The sequence below is a fragment of the Oncorhynchus keta genome, chromosome 11, assembly GCF_023373465.1.
Source record: "Oncorhynchus keta strain PuntledgeMale-10-30-2019 chromosome 11, Oket_V2, whole genome shotgun sequence".
Lineage (NCBI taxonomy): Eukaryota > Metazoa > Chordata > Actinopteri > Salmoniformes > Salmonidae > Oncorhynchus > Oncorhynchus keta.
In genome coordinates, this window is record NC_068431.1 from 49,981,642 (window position 1) to 49,997,146 (window position 15,505).

Genomic DNA, 15,505 nt, shown 5'->3' on the forward strand with positions numbered 1-15,505 from the left:
CTAACCGATCGCTGCAGCTGTACATAGTCCATCTGTAAATAGCCCACCCAATCTACCTACCTCATCCCCATATTGTTTCTATTTACTTTTCTGCTCATTTGCACACCAGTGTCACTACTTGCACATCATCATCTGCTCATCTATCACTCCAGTGTTAATCTGCTAAATTGTAATTACTTCGCTACTATGGCCTATTTATTGCCTTACCTCCTCACACCATTTGCACACACTGTATATACTTTCTTTTTTTCTATTGTGTTATTGACTGTATGCTTGTTTATTCCATGTGTAACTCTGTGTTGTTGTTTGTGTTGCACTGCTTTGCTTTATCTTGGCCAGGTCGCAGTTGTAAATGAGAACTTGTTCTCAACTAGCTTACCTGGTTAAATAAAGGTGAAATATATATATATATATATATATTTTAAATAAATTCACTGTCCTCTCCTCCTCTGTAAGGACAAGAATGTAATGGCTTCTAGGACAAGAGCTAATGGGGTTTGATAATAGCTACTATAATTGTACCCCCAGCTGCTTGCATTAGCTAACAGACATGGTAGAGATAGAGGTAGAAGCTTCTTTGTCTTTCTGGAAAAGTTTTTAATTTGTCTCCATGAAAGCTGAATTATTGTTTATAAATGCAGTCAAATAAAATAAAATGCAATAACATAGTAAAAAAATGTAAAAAATCACAATACAGTATAAAAAAAATATAAAAACTCTAATAAAAAGAAATACAATGGTAAAATACTTAATTTTAAATAACTCCAAAATAGAACAAGGTATCTATCAAAAAATGTTACACCAGTTACTGGGACACCACTGACAGTATCCCACATTGAATAGTTAGAATGACTTCCACATGTTTTAGGGCAATGTAGGTCAGAAATAATTTTTCTTCGTTTTAAATATACATATACAGTACCAGTCAAAAGTTTGGACACACCTACTCAAGGGTTTTTCTTTATTTTTGTACTATTTTCTACATTGTAGAATAATAGTGAAGACATCACAACTATGAAATAACACATATGGAATCAAGTAATAACCAAAAAAGTGTTAAACAAATCCAAAATATTTTTAATATTTTACATTCTTCAAAGTAGCCACCCTTTGCCTTGATGACAATGTTGCACACTCTTGGCATTCTCTTAACCAGCTTCATGAGAAATGCTTTTTCAACAGTCTTGAAGAAGTTCCCACATATGCTGAGCACTTGTTGGGTGCTTTTCCTTCACTCTGTGGTTCCAACTCATCCCAAAGCATCTCAACTGGGTTGAGGTCGGGTGATTGTGGAGGCCAGGTCTGATGCAGCACTTTAATTCCTATATGTTCATCAACCAATTCAACTGTAACAAAGCAAAACACTTTGTCCGTTTCTAAGAATTTGTAAGGTACTTATTTGCATGAAACAGGCAAAAATCAGTCTCAAAATGAATCAATAGCATTTATTCCCGAGAGCTCTGAACATAATCACATGTACATTAGTTTATATATCACAAGACCGGTCATGTCTTACAAAAATGTCCCTCCTCCTCCTGAATCATGACAAAGCTGCTTTTCAATTAAATTCCAACACATAGCTTATCTTCTGCTACCATATGTTACACAATCTACTGCACGCCCAACGGTTTCTCCCCTCCCTTGTTGGGGACCAGACATCTTTCCTGTTGTTAGTTTCACTGTGATCACGAGTTGTCTGTTGACCCTTCCTCTTGGCCTATGTAACAACATATTCTTCAACAGATAACTCTTGTGAGTTATAACTCTACGCCAAATGTATACATTATTTGGTCATTATTGAGAAAAAATCCTTCAACAGCACTCCATCACTCTCCTTGGTCAAATAGCCCCAACACAGCTTGGATGTGTGTTTTGGGTCATTGTCCTGCTGAAAAACAACTGATAGTTCCACTAAGCGCAAACCAGAGGGGATGGCGTATTGCTACAGAATGCTGTGGTAGCCATGCTGGTTAAGTGTGCCTTGAATTCTAAATAAATCACAGACAGTGTCACCAGCAAAGCACCCCAACAACATCACACTTCCTCCTCCATGCAGCCTGAAGCTGTGTTGGATCATTGTCTTGTTGAAAACAAGTGACTGTCCCACTAAGTGCAAACCAGATGGGATGGCGTATCGCTGCAGAATGCTGTGGTATTCATGCTGGTTAAGTGTTCCTTGAATTCTAAATAAATCACTAACAGTCACCAGCAAAGCACCTCCTCCTCCATGCTTCACGGTGGGAAACACACATGCGGAGATCATCCGTTCACCTACTCTGCGTCTCACAAAGACATGGCGGTTGGAACCAAGAATCTCAAATTTGGACTCATCAAAGGACAGATTTCCACCGGTCTAAGGTCCATTGCTTGTGTTTCTTGGCCCAAGCAAGTCTCTTCTTATCATTGGTGTCCTTCACGCAGTCTCCTCTGAACAGTTGATGTTGAGATGTGTCTGTTACTTAAACTCTGTGAAGCATTTATTTGGACTGCAATTTGAGGTGCAGTTAAGTCTAATGACCTTTTCCTCTGCAGCAAAGGTAACTCTGGGTCTTCCTTTCCTGTGGCGGTCCTCGTGAGGGCCAGTGTCATCATGGCTTTTGATGGTATTTTTTATTTATTTAACCTTTATTTAACCAGGAAGGGCTCATTGAGATTAAAATCTCTTTTTCAAGAGTGCCCTGGCCAAGATAGGCAGCACCAAGTCATTACAAAAAAAATTTGACAGACAACATAAAAAACTACAAGTAATCTAGTAAAAACCATTGAATTCACAAGAGTATAAAACAGCGACTGCAGTTGAAGAAACTCAAAGTTCATGAAATTTTCCGGATTGACTGACCTTCATGTCTTAAAGTAATGATGGGCTGTCATTTCTCTTTGCTTATTCGAGCTGTTCTTGCCATAATATGGATTTGATCTTTTACCAAATAGGGCTATCTTCTGTATACCACCTTTACCTTGTCACAACACAACTGATTGGCTCAAACGCAATTAACGAAATAAATGACACAAATGAACTTTTAACATGGCACACCTGTTAATTGAAATGCATTCCAGGTGACTACCTCATGAAGCCGGTTGAGAGAATTCTAAGAGTGTCCATAGCTGTCATCATGGCAACGGGTGGCTACTTTGAGGAATCTCAAATATAAAATAAATGTTTTGGTTACTACATCATTCCACATGTGTTATTCATAGTTTATGTCTTCACTATTATTCGACAATGTAGAAAATAGTCAAAATAAAGAAAAACCTTGGAATGAATAGGTTTGTCCAAACTTTTGACTGGTACTGTACGTTTGCTTTGACATTAATGAATATGTGTATAACCCATTTCTATTCAGCGACTAACACATAAATACACTCTTAGAAAAAAATTGTTCCAAAAGGGTTATTTGGCTGTCCCCATAGGAGAACCCTTTTCGGCTCCAGGTAGAACCCTTTTCTTTTCACCGAGGGTTCTACATGGAACCCAAAAGGGTTCTGCCTGGAATCAAAAAGGCTTCTTCAAAGGGTTCTCCTATGGGGACAGATGAATAAACCTTTTAGGTTCAGGATAGCAGTCTCTTTGTATCAGAGTGTCACCAGACTTACTTTGGTTAGAGCGGTACAGTGGGGCAAAAAAGTATTTAGTCAGCCACCAATTGTGAAGTGTACCTATGCTGAAAATTACAGGCCTCTCTCATCTTTTTAAGTGGGAGAACTTGCACAATTGGTGGCTGTCTAAATACCTTTTTGCACCACTGTATGTAGAAGGTAGTGTTCCCTAAAGCAGGTTCCTCAGCAGGAAGGAGAGGGCTGCCCCTAGAGACAGACCCAGAGCCAGGAAGAAGGTCATCAAGGCACCTGCTGTCTCACAGTCTTTAGACCTCACCAGCCTGGGAAAGAGAAAACAGGGATCAGGTGGACAGCTCCAGATACTAGGGAACACGTTGCAAACTGCACCGATTGTTACTGCAGTGTAATAACATGTTGCATTAAACAAAACAAAAAACAGTTAATGGAACAACCTGACAAAAGTGTAGAATAGATTCCGGGAAGATATCAACTGTGTGACTCACTGAGGTGCGTAGGACATGCAGAGACAGATGAAGTATCCATTGGACACGGCGAATAATGTCATGATGGCAACGAAGGCAACGTCGTGGGAGAACAGGACCGGCAGGTACTGACGGTTGTCAGTCTTACACAGCATGATGAGAGGGATGAAGACCACGCGGGACACCACGAGCACAGGGAACAGGCGGCTTCTCTTTGAGGGCTGTGGGACAGATAAAGACAGAGAGACCCTATTAGGCAGAGAAACATACCCTGAGGCATTGGAGCAGCAATTGAATGCAGTTATTGGTAGTACAGACAGACAGACAGACAGACAGACAGACAGACAGACAGACAGACAGACAGACAGACAGACAGACAGACAGACAGACAGAGGGCAGAAATGTCAGTCTCACCCACTGAACCATAGAGGTGACACTGCGGCCAATCAGGTCCATGACGTTAAAGACGATGAAGCAGCAGACGCAGAGAAAGTATCGGTCTGAAACATACAGATGTAAGGCAGATGTCCAACCCCAACTGGACATTATAGTACTAGGCAATTATGTGTTGTTCTCCCAACTGTTTGCTCACCCCACTCCTTGTTTCCATACACACTCTTCACTTTTACTGTGACAGCGGGGAAAACCGACAGTGTGACAGCCAGCACACATGTCACACAGAGGGCCATCACCCAAACCTGTACAACAGTAACAAAGTGTTAGAGAAATGTTTGAGAAAACGTTGATTTGAATGCCGATTGGAATGACAGTGGGATCCGGAACACGGCACCTTTTTGAAGACTGCCAGGACAGATGACCTGGTGTGACTGTCAGTCTGTTTCGTCATGAACAGGGCTTCTTTGGTCCCAATGGCCTCAAAATCACCATTTGTTATTATGGGTTTATTGTTGTAGCCATTCAGGTCACCATTGGCCAAAGCTTCTTTTTCTTTGTCTTTGAAAAGAATCGAACAAATCGTCAGTCAACTGCACTGATTTGACCGTGATAAAGACAGTGACAACCGGTTCAAGAATTATATAGTTTTTGAAGACCTATCTGAAAACAAACAAACATATTAAGGAAAGTCACTGCACATAAATGAATGAACTATTAGTAATAATAGCTCTTCTATATGGTATAATGTATTTGTTATTAGTTAAGGATGGAATATAATGTTCCATAGACCTACCTGCACTTTCGAGAGGCCCGTTTGGGGTCGCCAGTTGGCCATGGTGACTTTGACTTTTCTCAAAGTAGAACCGGGCAAACTCCTAGAGCCCAACACAAAATCTTATGAGTACATTCCTCTGTAATGTCCAATGCAACAGTAGTAGAACTGACTCTTTCTCTCTTGTCATGGTCGGTGTAGCCACTCACCAGGTGTGGCAGTAGTAAGTAGCTGAGCAAAGTGAGCAGAGTCGCCACACAGGGAGTGATGAAGTATCCAAGAGCGGCACTGGCCTTGTCTGTTTTACCTACACGGAGAGAAAGAGAAACTCAGTACTAAATAGAATTAAAAGACCCGTTCGCGTAAAAACAGAGTCAAATCTATCCTGATAGGCGGAGCTGAGATGTTTTCCCCACCAAACAGGATGTGGTGACCAGTTATTCAGTTGAGTGAAGCTGAAGCATAACACACACGTTTACCCACAGTTTGAGCCTGCTCTTCCAGTTATGCTAATGCCAGATTGTGTTCTGTAGGGTGTGTCTTAAGCCTGTTCACGGTCAGCCTCAAACAACTGTGCCCATGCCCCTATCAGCTTACTGTTTGAAAACCCAATGCCTTACTTGCAAACAGAGGTACGGCATTTTGCATAACATTGTGAGCAAATGCCATTAGCCAAGGACCTGATTTAGTGAGCCTGTTACTATATTAAGGAGGAGGAGGTCATGTTGATTTAGTGAGCTGGTTACTATATTAAGGAGGAGGAGGTCATGTTGATTTAGTGAGCCTGTTACTATATTAAGGAGGAGGAGGTCATGTTGATTTAGTGAGCCTGTTACTATATTAAGGAGGAGGAGGTCATGTTGATTTAGTGAGCCTGTTACTATATTAAGGAGGAGGAGGTCATGTTGATTTAGTGAGCCTGTTACTATATTAAGGAGGAGGAGGTCATGTTGATTTAGTGAGCCTGTTACTATATTAAGGAGGAGGAGGTCATGTTGATTTAGTGAGCCTGTTACTATATTAAGGAGGAGGAGGAGGTCATGTTGATTTAGTGAGCCTGTTACTATATTAAGGAGGAGGAGGAGGTCATGTTGATTTAGTGAGCCTGTTACTATATTAAGGAGGAGGAGGAGGTCATGTTGATTTAGTGAGCCTGTTACTATATTAAGGAGGAGGAGGAGGTCATGTTGATTTAGTGAGCCTGTTACTATATTAAGGAGGAGGAGGTCATGTTGATTTAGTGAGCCTGTTACTATATTAAGGAGGAGGAGGTCATGTTGATTTAGTGTGCTTTGTGTTCGTTGCTAGTGTGTGTCGTGAGGTGATATGGCGTGCGTAGGGAAGTGTAGTACTCACTGAGGATAGAGAGCAGACTGGCCAGGGCAGCGAAGATCCCTGCCAGTCCCTGACCACTCATGAACAGCGTGCTGTACTTCGGGGGGAGCATTCCTACCAGCCCAAACAGACTGCCCTGAAGCACAGCTCCAAAAGCTAGAGAACGGAAGGAAGAGGGGATGTGTGAGTATTTCCACATATAATCTGATTGGAACACATTTTCATCAGACAAATAGTCAAAACAATGATACTACTACTTCTGATTCTGAACGATATAATACGTGATCCAGAGACACATGAGTGCAGGCGGGAACCAACTCACAGTTGATGAACCAGATAGTTGCCATGGTAATAGAGAAGAAGCTGTCGGGCTGCATGGGCACCTTGACCATGATGGCCGTGAGGAGGAAGAGGCAGAGGATGGAGACCAGACTGACAGCAATCCGGACCTTCTCTCTGATACTAACGCCACACAGGAAGAAGAAGGTTGGGTTCGACCACGACACTAAACTAGACCTTCCATTCAAAAGGAGACAGGTGTGGAATCAAAAGTAAGACACATTAGAACCATGTGGTATGTTGCTCACCGCTGATAAAGGAAAGAGTTGGCCAGGGTGAAGAGGAGCAGGGGAAGCTGGGCTAGAAGTGTCATAAAGCTGGCAAACTCGTAGTCTTTAGTCACTGGGGTCGTTCCATTAGTAACTGGGGTCGTTCCATTAGCAACTGGGGTCGTTCCGTAACTTGACGGGGTCCCTTTGAGGCGGTCGTCAAAATACTTCAGCAGAAAAGAATGGGAGGTGACATTAGCTGAAGCACCCGACTCATATCATGCGGCAAACTAATATTAGACAGTATGTTTTCCTGAAAGTGTAATATTCAGTGAAAATGTTGATTGTTTGTGGTACCTAAATGTGTGTGTGTGTGTGAGTGTCTGGTTGTGATGAGGTAGAGGAGCTGTGTGGTACCTCAGTGGCGGTGATGAAGAAGTTCCATGGCAGCAGTGTCCCCAGTCCCAGGATAAAGATGATGACGGCCACAGCACAGCCTCTGTTAGGGGAGGGAAGACATCACTCACATCTCACGTAGCAACCACTCCTACATCCGCTGGTAGCACTGCGTTTTAAGGTAGGTTACTGTTTCCACTGGTATTTACTTTGTATTTCATAGGAATGTATGTAGTAAGAATGGGTATTTTATGGTTTACTTACACAATTGGTAATTACCTGGTACTAAATGGTGCCTAGTGATGCTTAATGTATCCCAAAGAAACAAGTCATTTCTAGTTTTTTACTGTGTATATCATGTCATTTCTTATCTGATTCCCATGGACCAGTGCTCAGATGAACGATATGGTATGTCACACCCTGATCTGTTTCACCCATCTTCGTGCATGTCTCCACCCCCTCCAGGTGTCGCCCATCTTCCTCATTATCCCCAGTGCATTTATACCTGTGTTCTCTGTTTGTCTGTTGCCAGTTCCTCTTGTCTCGTCAAGTCCACCAGCCCTAGTCTGTTTTCTAGCCCTCCCGGTTCCAAACTTTTCTGCCTGTCCTGACCTTTTCTGCATGCCTGTCCTCGACCTGCAGATTGCTTGACCCTTGTATTTTAAGAAATATCAGAGACTCAAACCATCTGCATCTGGATCTCGCCCTGTGTCGTTATATGGTAACTAAATGAAGAAGCACGTGAAAGCTGCTCCCTACACGTTTTTGTCTCAGATGATTCAACCAATGAAAAGTGAGTAAACTCACCGGTCCACAGGGGCATTCTTCTGGGTAGTCATCCTGATACTCCTGAGTCTGTACACAAACATGGGACAGAGGATAGCTTCAGAACGTGTCACTCTTTTGTGTTGAAAAATAACCACAGCAAATCCCCCTGAATTTATTCTAATCAGTCATCGTTGACAAGAAATAACATTATATTTTTTGCTCTTGGTGATTTCATCATGTTCTAAAAAGTCTACAACTTAAAAGGAGTTAACCATATCCAGTCCCCTCCCACCATCATTTCTACAACATAATTTCCTTGTCTTCTGCCATGTTCCGGTATCTCGGGTTAGACAAGGCTACTTTCTGAATGAAACCATGTGGTAAAAAAGAAAAGCTTTCCACGTGGCTTCTGAAACGAAGTATTCAATGTCAAACTTTGAAATGAAATGAGTATTATTATACAGGATGTTAGACCTATACAACATCTCAAAATGAACGGTTTTATTACTGACATGGAGAAAAACGTGTTCCATTACTTCGGCTAATACCGGTGTAGTATACTATTGGCATTAACTTCAGGCCTATACATCCTTAATAATTATAACGCTCTAGATCTAAATCAGAAATGAGATCCTTCCCGGTGGACTATAACATATTGGGGTAGCCCACACCTGTCGACAACACACTCACCACCTACCTGCCTTATGCTTCAAATAGAAAATGTAGTTGATACATCGAATTATATTGAGTTAAATCCTTGGTGTCGGCACCTCGTAGAACACCACGTTGAGGATATGACTCATACACGAACAACAAAGTATCAACAGTAGCTCTACGTACAGGCTGGCACGCTGCGCATGTCGCTCTTTTATGTACAAACCAATTGAATGGATGTTTGGCTTGTGTGCATTGTTTTTTGCGGGTTATTCATTTGATTTATTCCAACAGTTAAAACATGCAACACATTCAACAAAACAGCATCTTATTCAAAACTCAAGCAACAGGACAGTAGTAGCTGAGTGAAGACATAAACTACTCGGTCAGAGAAGTGCCCCCGATGCGGCACTATTAAATTGGACAAATAAAGCACAATTCTTCTTAATTTCTGGATCACAAATTTTTTTTCTCAGCGGATAAAAAAGTAGCCTATAGTTGGGCGCCTCAAGGCTATTTGATCTGTTCTTCACGGTGCATAGGTTATATCACCATGCAGAAAACACAGCCAAATGAAAAGAAATGGCAACAAAATAATAAAAGCAACGTATGTTAAACATTAAACTCACCAGTTAGAGTCGAATTGTTTAGTAGCTCTGGTATCGTCCTTGCTATGCTGACAAAACGCGCTCAATGAAGTGAACGCTTTTCAAAATTTAGCGCGAAGTGTTCCCTGTCCGTGTACATGGAGCGCCAATTTTGAGAGCGCCTATTGGCTGTGCAGTTTGTTCAGGGGTGGAATTGTACCCAAATGGCATACTTGAGTAAAAGTAAAGATACCTTAATAGGAAATTACTAAAGTAGAAGTGAAAGTAACTCAGTAAAATACTACTTGAGTAAAAGTATAAAATTATTTGGATTTAAACATACTTAAGTATCAAAAGTAAATGTAATTGCTAAAATATACAAAATAAAAAGTAAGATTATAAATCATTTCAAATTCATTTTCAAATTCCTTATATTAAGCAAACCAGAGGGCATCATTTTCTTATTTGTTAAATGTAGTATTGATAGCCAGGGGCTATGGAGCCAGATACCTGCCAAAAGGTTGAACGTACATATCGTTAGGATTGTAAGAAAGTCCATAAGTAAAATGTTAGGATCAGAAAAGCCATGCGTGAAACATAGCTGTCAGCAGAGCCTTGTCTGGCAGCGAAAGTTTCTACTGACTACTGTTGAGATGTACAAACTATGGCATAAAGGGACGACGAGCGGATAAGAAGCAATCTGTTATTAATGAGCGAGCTAGTCAACATAACTATTTGTTCAGCACTTTTGTAATGTACAGCAATAGAATTCAGAACATGGGCCGTTCTTACAGTATTCTCCCTGTACACCAAGTCAGAACCGTAGGGTAAATAAAGGAGGCATATACGCACGCAGGCAATGAAAGCTCTTACAAAATGTGATGATCGTATTTCTATAAAACAGGCTATAGGCTACATTTCCATCACCAGGTCAGAACAGTAGGCTAAGTTATGAGGGGGAAAGGGACCAAATTATTAGGGTGAGGCACATATATGGATCCAGATACCTGCCAAAAGGTTGAACGTACGTATTGTTAGGATCGTAAGAAAATCCATATGCAAATTGTTAGGATCGTAAGAAAAGCCATATGTGAAACATGAAACGTAAATGTGAAATTTAAACTGTGAACATACAAACATGTTACGATTACTGACCATCATTTCAGGCTTGAACAAATCTTGTGTTACATTTCTGACATACAATAATATCTTTCAGAGTTTTGGCAGTTTCATCTCACCAACAAAAAAAACAGACACCAAACGGCCTGTGAGGAGTGCTACGAGAACAAGCATAACACAGTATAAAAACCGGAAGTCAGTAAAACAAGAAAGAGGTATCCTGCACGTTTTCAAGTTAAACATCTCCATTCTCTATTACTCAGTTGCGTTGACATCATATTTAGGTAGCTAATGTAATGGATTTGTTTTCCAGTGCAAGTCTAGATAGCACTAGCTGTATTATGCCTACAACTGTAAAGTTTCAGTCCGCTAAGTGTATCTACAGCATGGGCATATGGGTGACATGGACATCCCCATGCATGCACATTGTCAAAATATGACAAATGCAATAGTGCACCCTCCCTTTATCTGGGATCTGTCTGCAATCATAACCAGTAGTATATACCAGGAATAATGAATCATAACCAGTAGTATATACCAGGAATAATGAAACATAGACTAATAATAGATGTCTGGTTAATCTTTGAATTATTTATCACCACGGGAGTCTTTGCCACTAAAAATATTGATTTATTCATTTCATCACTCAAAATCTTACCAAAGCATATTCTGTAGGAGGGCTTAATATGAATTGAAAATGTTTTGACATGATTCATATGAATCGGGTCATGAACATATGGACTTTGAAATGAACATGGGAGAGGTTAAACAGGTTAAATATGTCTGTATTCAAATTCATTTAAATTCTCCAAAGTGTTATAGCCTGTCACTTTAATAACTCAATGGCCTATCCAAAACAAAAAGCAGGCCAACTCGTAGGGATTGCAATTTAGACTATCATTTTTGGCACAGATGTCTTCTGTGCCAGGTTAATTTTTTAACACTATTTGTGTTTTCTAACAGTTTTTGTTATAGGGCTCCCTTTAAAAACAGACCCTAGCTCACAGACCTCTAACTATGACCTCTAAATACATGTTTAACAAAATAGTTGAAGAAGCACGTGCAGTGGCTGATAGGGAAAACAGATCTGGCAATAAGAATAGGCTATAAATAGTCTTGACCATTTTGGACCCTTTGGCTATATTGCTCAGTTTTCGCCAAGAATTAATCAATATTTTGTTTCGTCTCATTTATTGATATGGATTTAGCCTCTGCGTGATGGGGTTGTGCAACGCAAATGGCTATAACAAGTCTACATTACGAGTGGAATTCACTAATACAACAGTCAAAATGCCTCATTTAAGGCCTGCAGTCCGTGCTCCAAAATACTGGAAAAAGTGTGATTCATTAGGTTACATGATTACCACAATAGCAACACCCGGATTTAAAAATAAATTCTGCAATTATATTTTTGTACATTTACAAATCTAATTTAACGTTTACATTTATTGCATGGCTTTTCTTACGATCCTAACCATTTAAGAATGGATTTTCTTACGATATGTTTGTTCAACCTTTTGGCAGCTATCTCGCTCCATACATTTTCTCCTACGCACACTTGCAGTTTACTGTTGCCTGGGCTGTGGCTGTCTTAAATGTCTACTTCGTGCCACAGGTGAACACAGCGTTTGCGAGACAGACATGTTATCAACTGACACAGAAAACTGGTGAGAAAGTGCAGCAATTTGTTACTCGTCGTCTTTGACAAGCGGCTAAAGACGGTGACTTTGCTGGAGATAAAGACAATCAGATTAGAGATGCCATACTGGGCAAGTGTACGGAATATGTGCGCTGAAACCTATTAGAGGAGGGCCTTTGGACTAACATTGGCACGGTCACGAGCTAGCCTCACAATGTGAAAGTACTGAAGTGCACATGTCCACAACGATAGCACGCCTTCTCTGATTGGTCTTTTCCTTCTGCATTCTGTCCCTTTTTGTGATATTTCCCCTCATTTTGAAAACCCGTACCTACACACATGGTGGATATTTGCACTTCATTCCTTTCACATTGTGTGGCTAGTTCATGACCGCGCTAATGTAAACCCAGTGGTCAGGGCACTCTAATTGTTTTCGGAAGTGGCGACCTGTTTGTTTTGAGCCTCACATTTTTTAGCAAAAAATGTTTTGGGGAGAATTTTGGTATTAGTATGTGTCACATATCAGTTTGCAAACAATGTCAAATATATACATTGTAATGACCTGACTCGATCATAAAGGAACAATTGTCCAGACAGGATTGAGTTTACGAATTTACGGTTTATTAACCCAACTTCACACAGGCCCGTTTGTCCGTGGCCCACGCCAAATAAATGAAGGATACCCTATAAACCAACCGTGCTCTTCTCTTGTGAAAGCCAGACATAAGAGGGAGAACAATTGCTAAACCTGGTCTTAACCAGTGTTGCCAACTCATTTTCTGGGTAAATTGCAAAATGACATTGTGATGTCATTGCGTGATAACGTAAAATTGCGTGATTACGTAGAATACACAATAACGTTACTCAAATTGACTGGCCATCTCGGCCAAAAATATGATTTGACATTTATTCAGGTACAGACTCACACTATTTTCTGTACTTCTGGCTGTGCGATTTTGATTGAGACATGTTGATTGATGTTGTAAGTTCTGTTCAAGATCAAACATTCGTGACCAACTATATTCATTGGGTTTGGCTCGTCGAACGCATACTACTGCTGCTACAATCAGCCAACAATGATTTGCTATTTGCTGAAATTACCGCTGCCCTGCTGCGGATGTCACTCACAACGCACTTTTGCAGCCAGGCACGTGTGTTGTGACTGAGTGTGTGACAGAGAAAATCGTTTGTGTGTCATTTAGAGGTAAAATGCATGCATTTTAGTGTTTGAGTCACTTTACAAAAGTTGCTCAAATTTTCAAACACATTTTTAAAAGTAGCTATATTTGTTGCTAGGTGCTGTTTGAAAATAAAGTTGCTAAATCTAGCAACAAAAAGTGTTGGCAACTAATTTTCCGGGGAGGTTTGCTAGAGGCAGGTCGATTTGTTGCTAAAAGTTGCTAAATTACGTTATGTCATTGCGTGATGAAGACATTACGTAATAATGTAAAACTCATTACGTATGATACACCATAACGTTACTCAAATTGACTGGCCATCTCGGGAAAAATATGATTTGACATTTGTTAGTTTAGATTTGTTTGTTTATTATCATATATTTATTTGTAAAAGTATTATACACAACACATTTTATATGATCACATTTTTATTTGTAAACACAACCCATTGAACAATTACACATTATTGAACAATTACATTTGATTTATTTTCTTTTTAACTAGTAAACCTACACATTCTGAACAATTATATTTTTAAGCAGTGTATTGGTAGTTAGTTGACATCCTACCTAACTGATCAACAATTATAGGTACAGGCTAATAACAAAGTATATATGCTATCTTATTGAACAAGCAACTTAACTCAAATAATGATGTATGCGCTAGGCATCTCTCACTAGCTCTCTCCAGGTTGTTGTGTTGCTTGGCTGGCTAGCTGCTCAATGGTTTCCTCCAGATATTGCCACCATTTCCGCACACACTACAGTACACACTGCCACCATCAGCTGTGTGTCTCCGCCAGTTCCAGACAGTCCACTCCTTGCATACGTGCTGTAAATATGATGAATCATAGATTGGCAAGGAAATCCTCCTTCATCTTCACTGTCCAACTGCATTGTCACGGAGCTGGAACCAGCAGTAGAGGGTGAAGTGGCCTTAAAGCTGTATGCTGCTGTGGGGCCAAACTGCTGCAGAACTTCACTTGGTAGTACCATAAATCCAGAGAATGCCACACTTTGATGACAAAAATAGTTTTGCCCACAAAGTGTTCAAGTGGGCACAGCACAACACAACAAGGTGAGTCCAAAAATGTATTGTATGCTGCTGCATAAATTATGAAATACGCCAGGGAGATATGTATACTGTAGCTACTAAAGTAATACTAAGTCTATGTTGTGTGGTAAGCTATTAGTAGCCCACGTGCCTCACCATAATAATTAGGTCAATATTCACCTATTGATTTCCCCTACTGTTCTGACATGTAGCCTATAACCTGTTTTTGACAAATGTAATCGTTGAATATTGTAATAGCTTTCATTGTCTGCTTTTATGTCACCTTTATTTATCCTACGGTTCTGACTTGGTGTATAGGGAGAACACTGTAAGAATGACCATGTTCTGAATTCTGTCGCTGTACATTTCAAAAGTACGGAACTAATAATTATATTGACTACGTCCGTCCTAGCTCGCTCATTAATGTCTTAATCAAAATTACATATGGCCTTTTATCGGCTTGTCCTCACCCCTTATACCATAGTTTGTACATCTCAATTGTCATTAGAAACCACATTTGTTTAAGGAAGTCAGCCATATCAGCTATGTTTTTTTAAAGACAGTAAATGAAGCTGAATGAACTGTTTTGCTGCCAGACAAGGTTCTGCTGATAGTCAGGTGCAGCAGTGGTAAGGTGTTGGGATAGCTTTATGTAGGCCCTAACAGTTTGTGGGCTCCGTTTGTCACCGTTATAGTGGAATTAATGTATTGTTTAGTGTTGTGTTGTGTAGTGGCTTTGCTGGCATGCATCCCACATATTCATTCAAAGTCGCCACCGGATGTGCAGATCATTTTGCAAAGGACCCCGCTTGTCCAGCACACAGGCAGATCTGCAAGAAATAATTTCACCTGAGAGAAGCTGTGGGGTAAAAGATAGAGGACCTACTAAACATGGACTTAATGGAGAGAGTGGATGGTGCCACACCATGGGTGAATCCAGTAGTGATGGTGCCAAAACCAGACGGCAACATACAACTGTGTCTGGACATACGTGTCAGATACCCAATCCCACAGTAGATT

At 40.5% G+C, this 15,505-nt stretch overlaps 1 protein-coding gene across 2 annotated transcripts; it reads right to left on the reverse strand.

The window, feature by feature from the left end:
* Positions 1-899: 899 nt before the first annotated feature.
* LOC118390499 (equilibrative nucleoside transporter 2-like) lies at positions 900-9,684 on the reverse strand. Of its 2 annotated transcripts, none has more exons than XM_035781125.2 (13): positions 9,539-9,684; positions 8,295-8,342; positions 7,509-7,590; positions 7,131-7,318; positions 6,866-7,005; positions 6,565-6,699; positions 5,418-5,515; positions 5,230-5,311; positions 4,831-4,994; positions 4,633-4,738; positions 4,455-4,540; positions 4,062-4,261; positions 900-3,878 (listed from the first exon to the last, which is right to left on the reverse strand). In XM_035781125.2, exons 2-13 carry the CDS (start codon positions 8,324-8,326, stop codon positions 3,767-3,769), a joined length of 1,425 nt encoding a protein of 474 aa, XP_035637018.1. In that variant the 5' UTR covers positions 8,327-8,342; positions 9,539-9,684; the 3' UTR covers positions 900-3,766. The 2 variants fall into 2 exon arrangements, with proteins under 2 accessions (XP_035637018.1, XP_035637019.1); XM_035781126.2 differs by lacking the exon at positions 9,539-9,684 and adding an exon at positions 8,953-9,072.
* Positions 9,685-15,505: the final 5,821 nt, after the last annotated feature.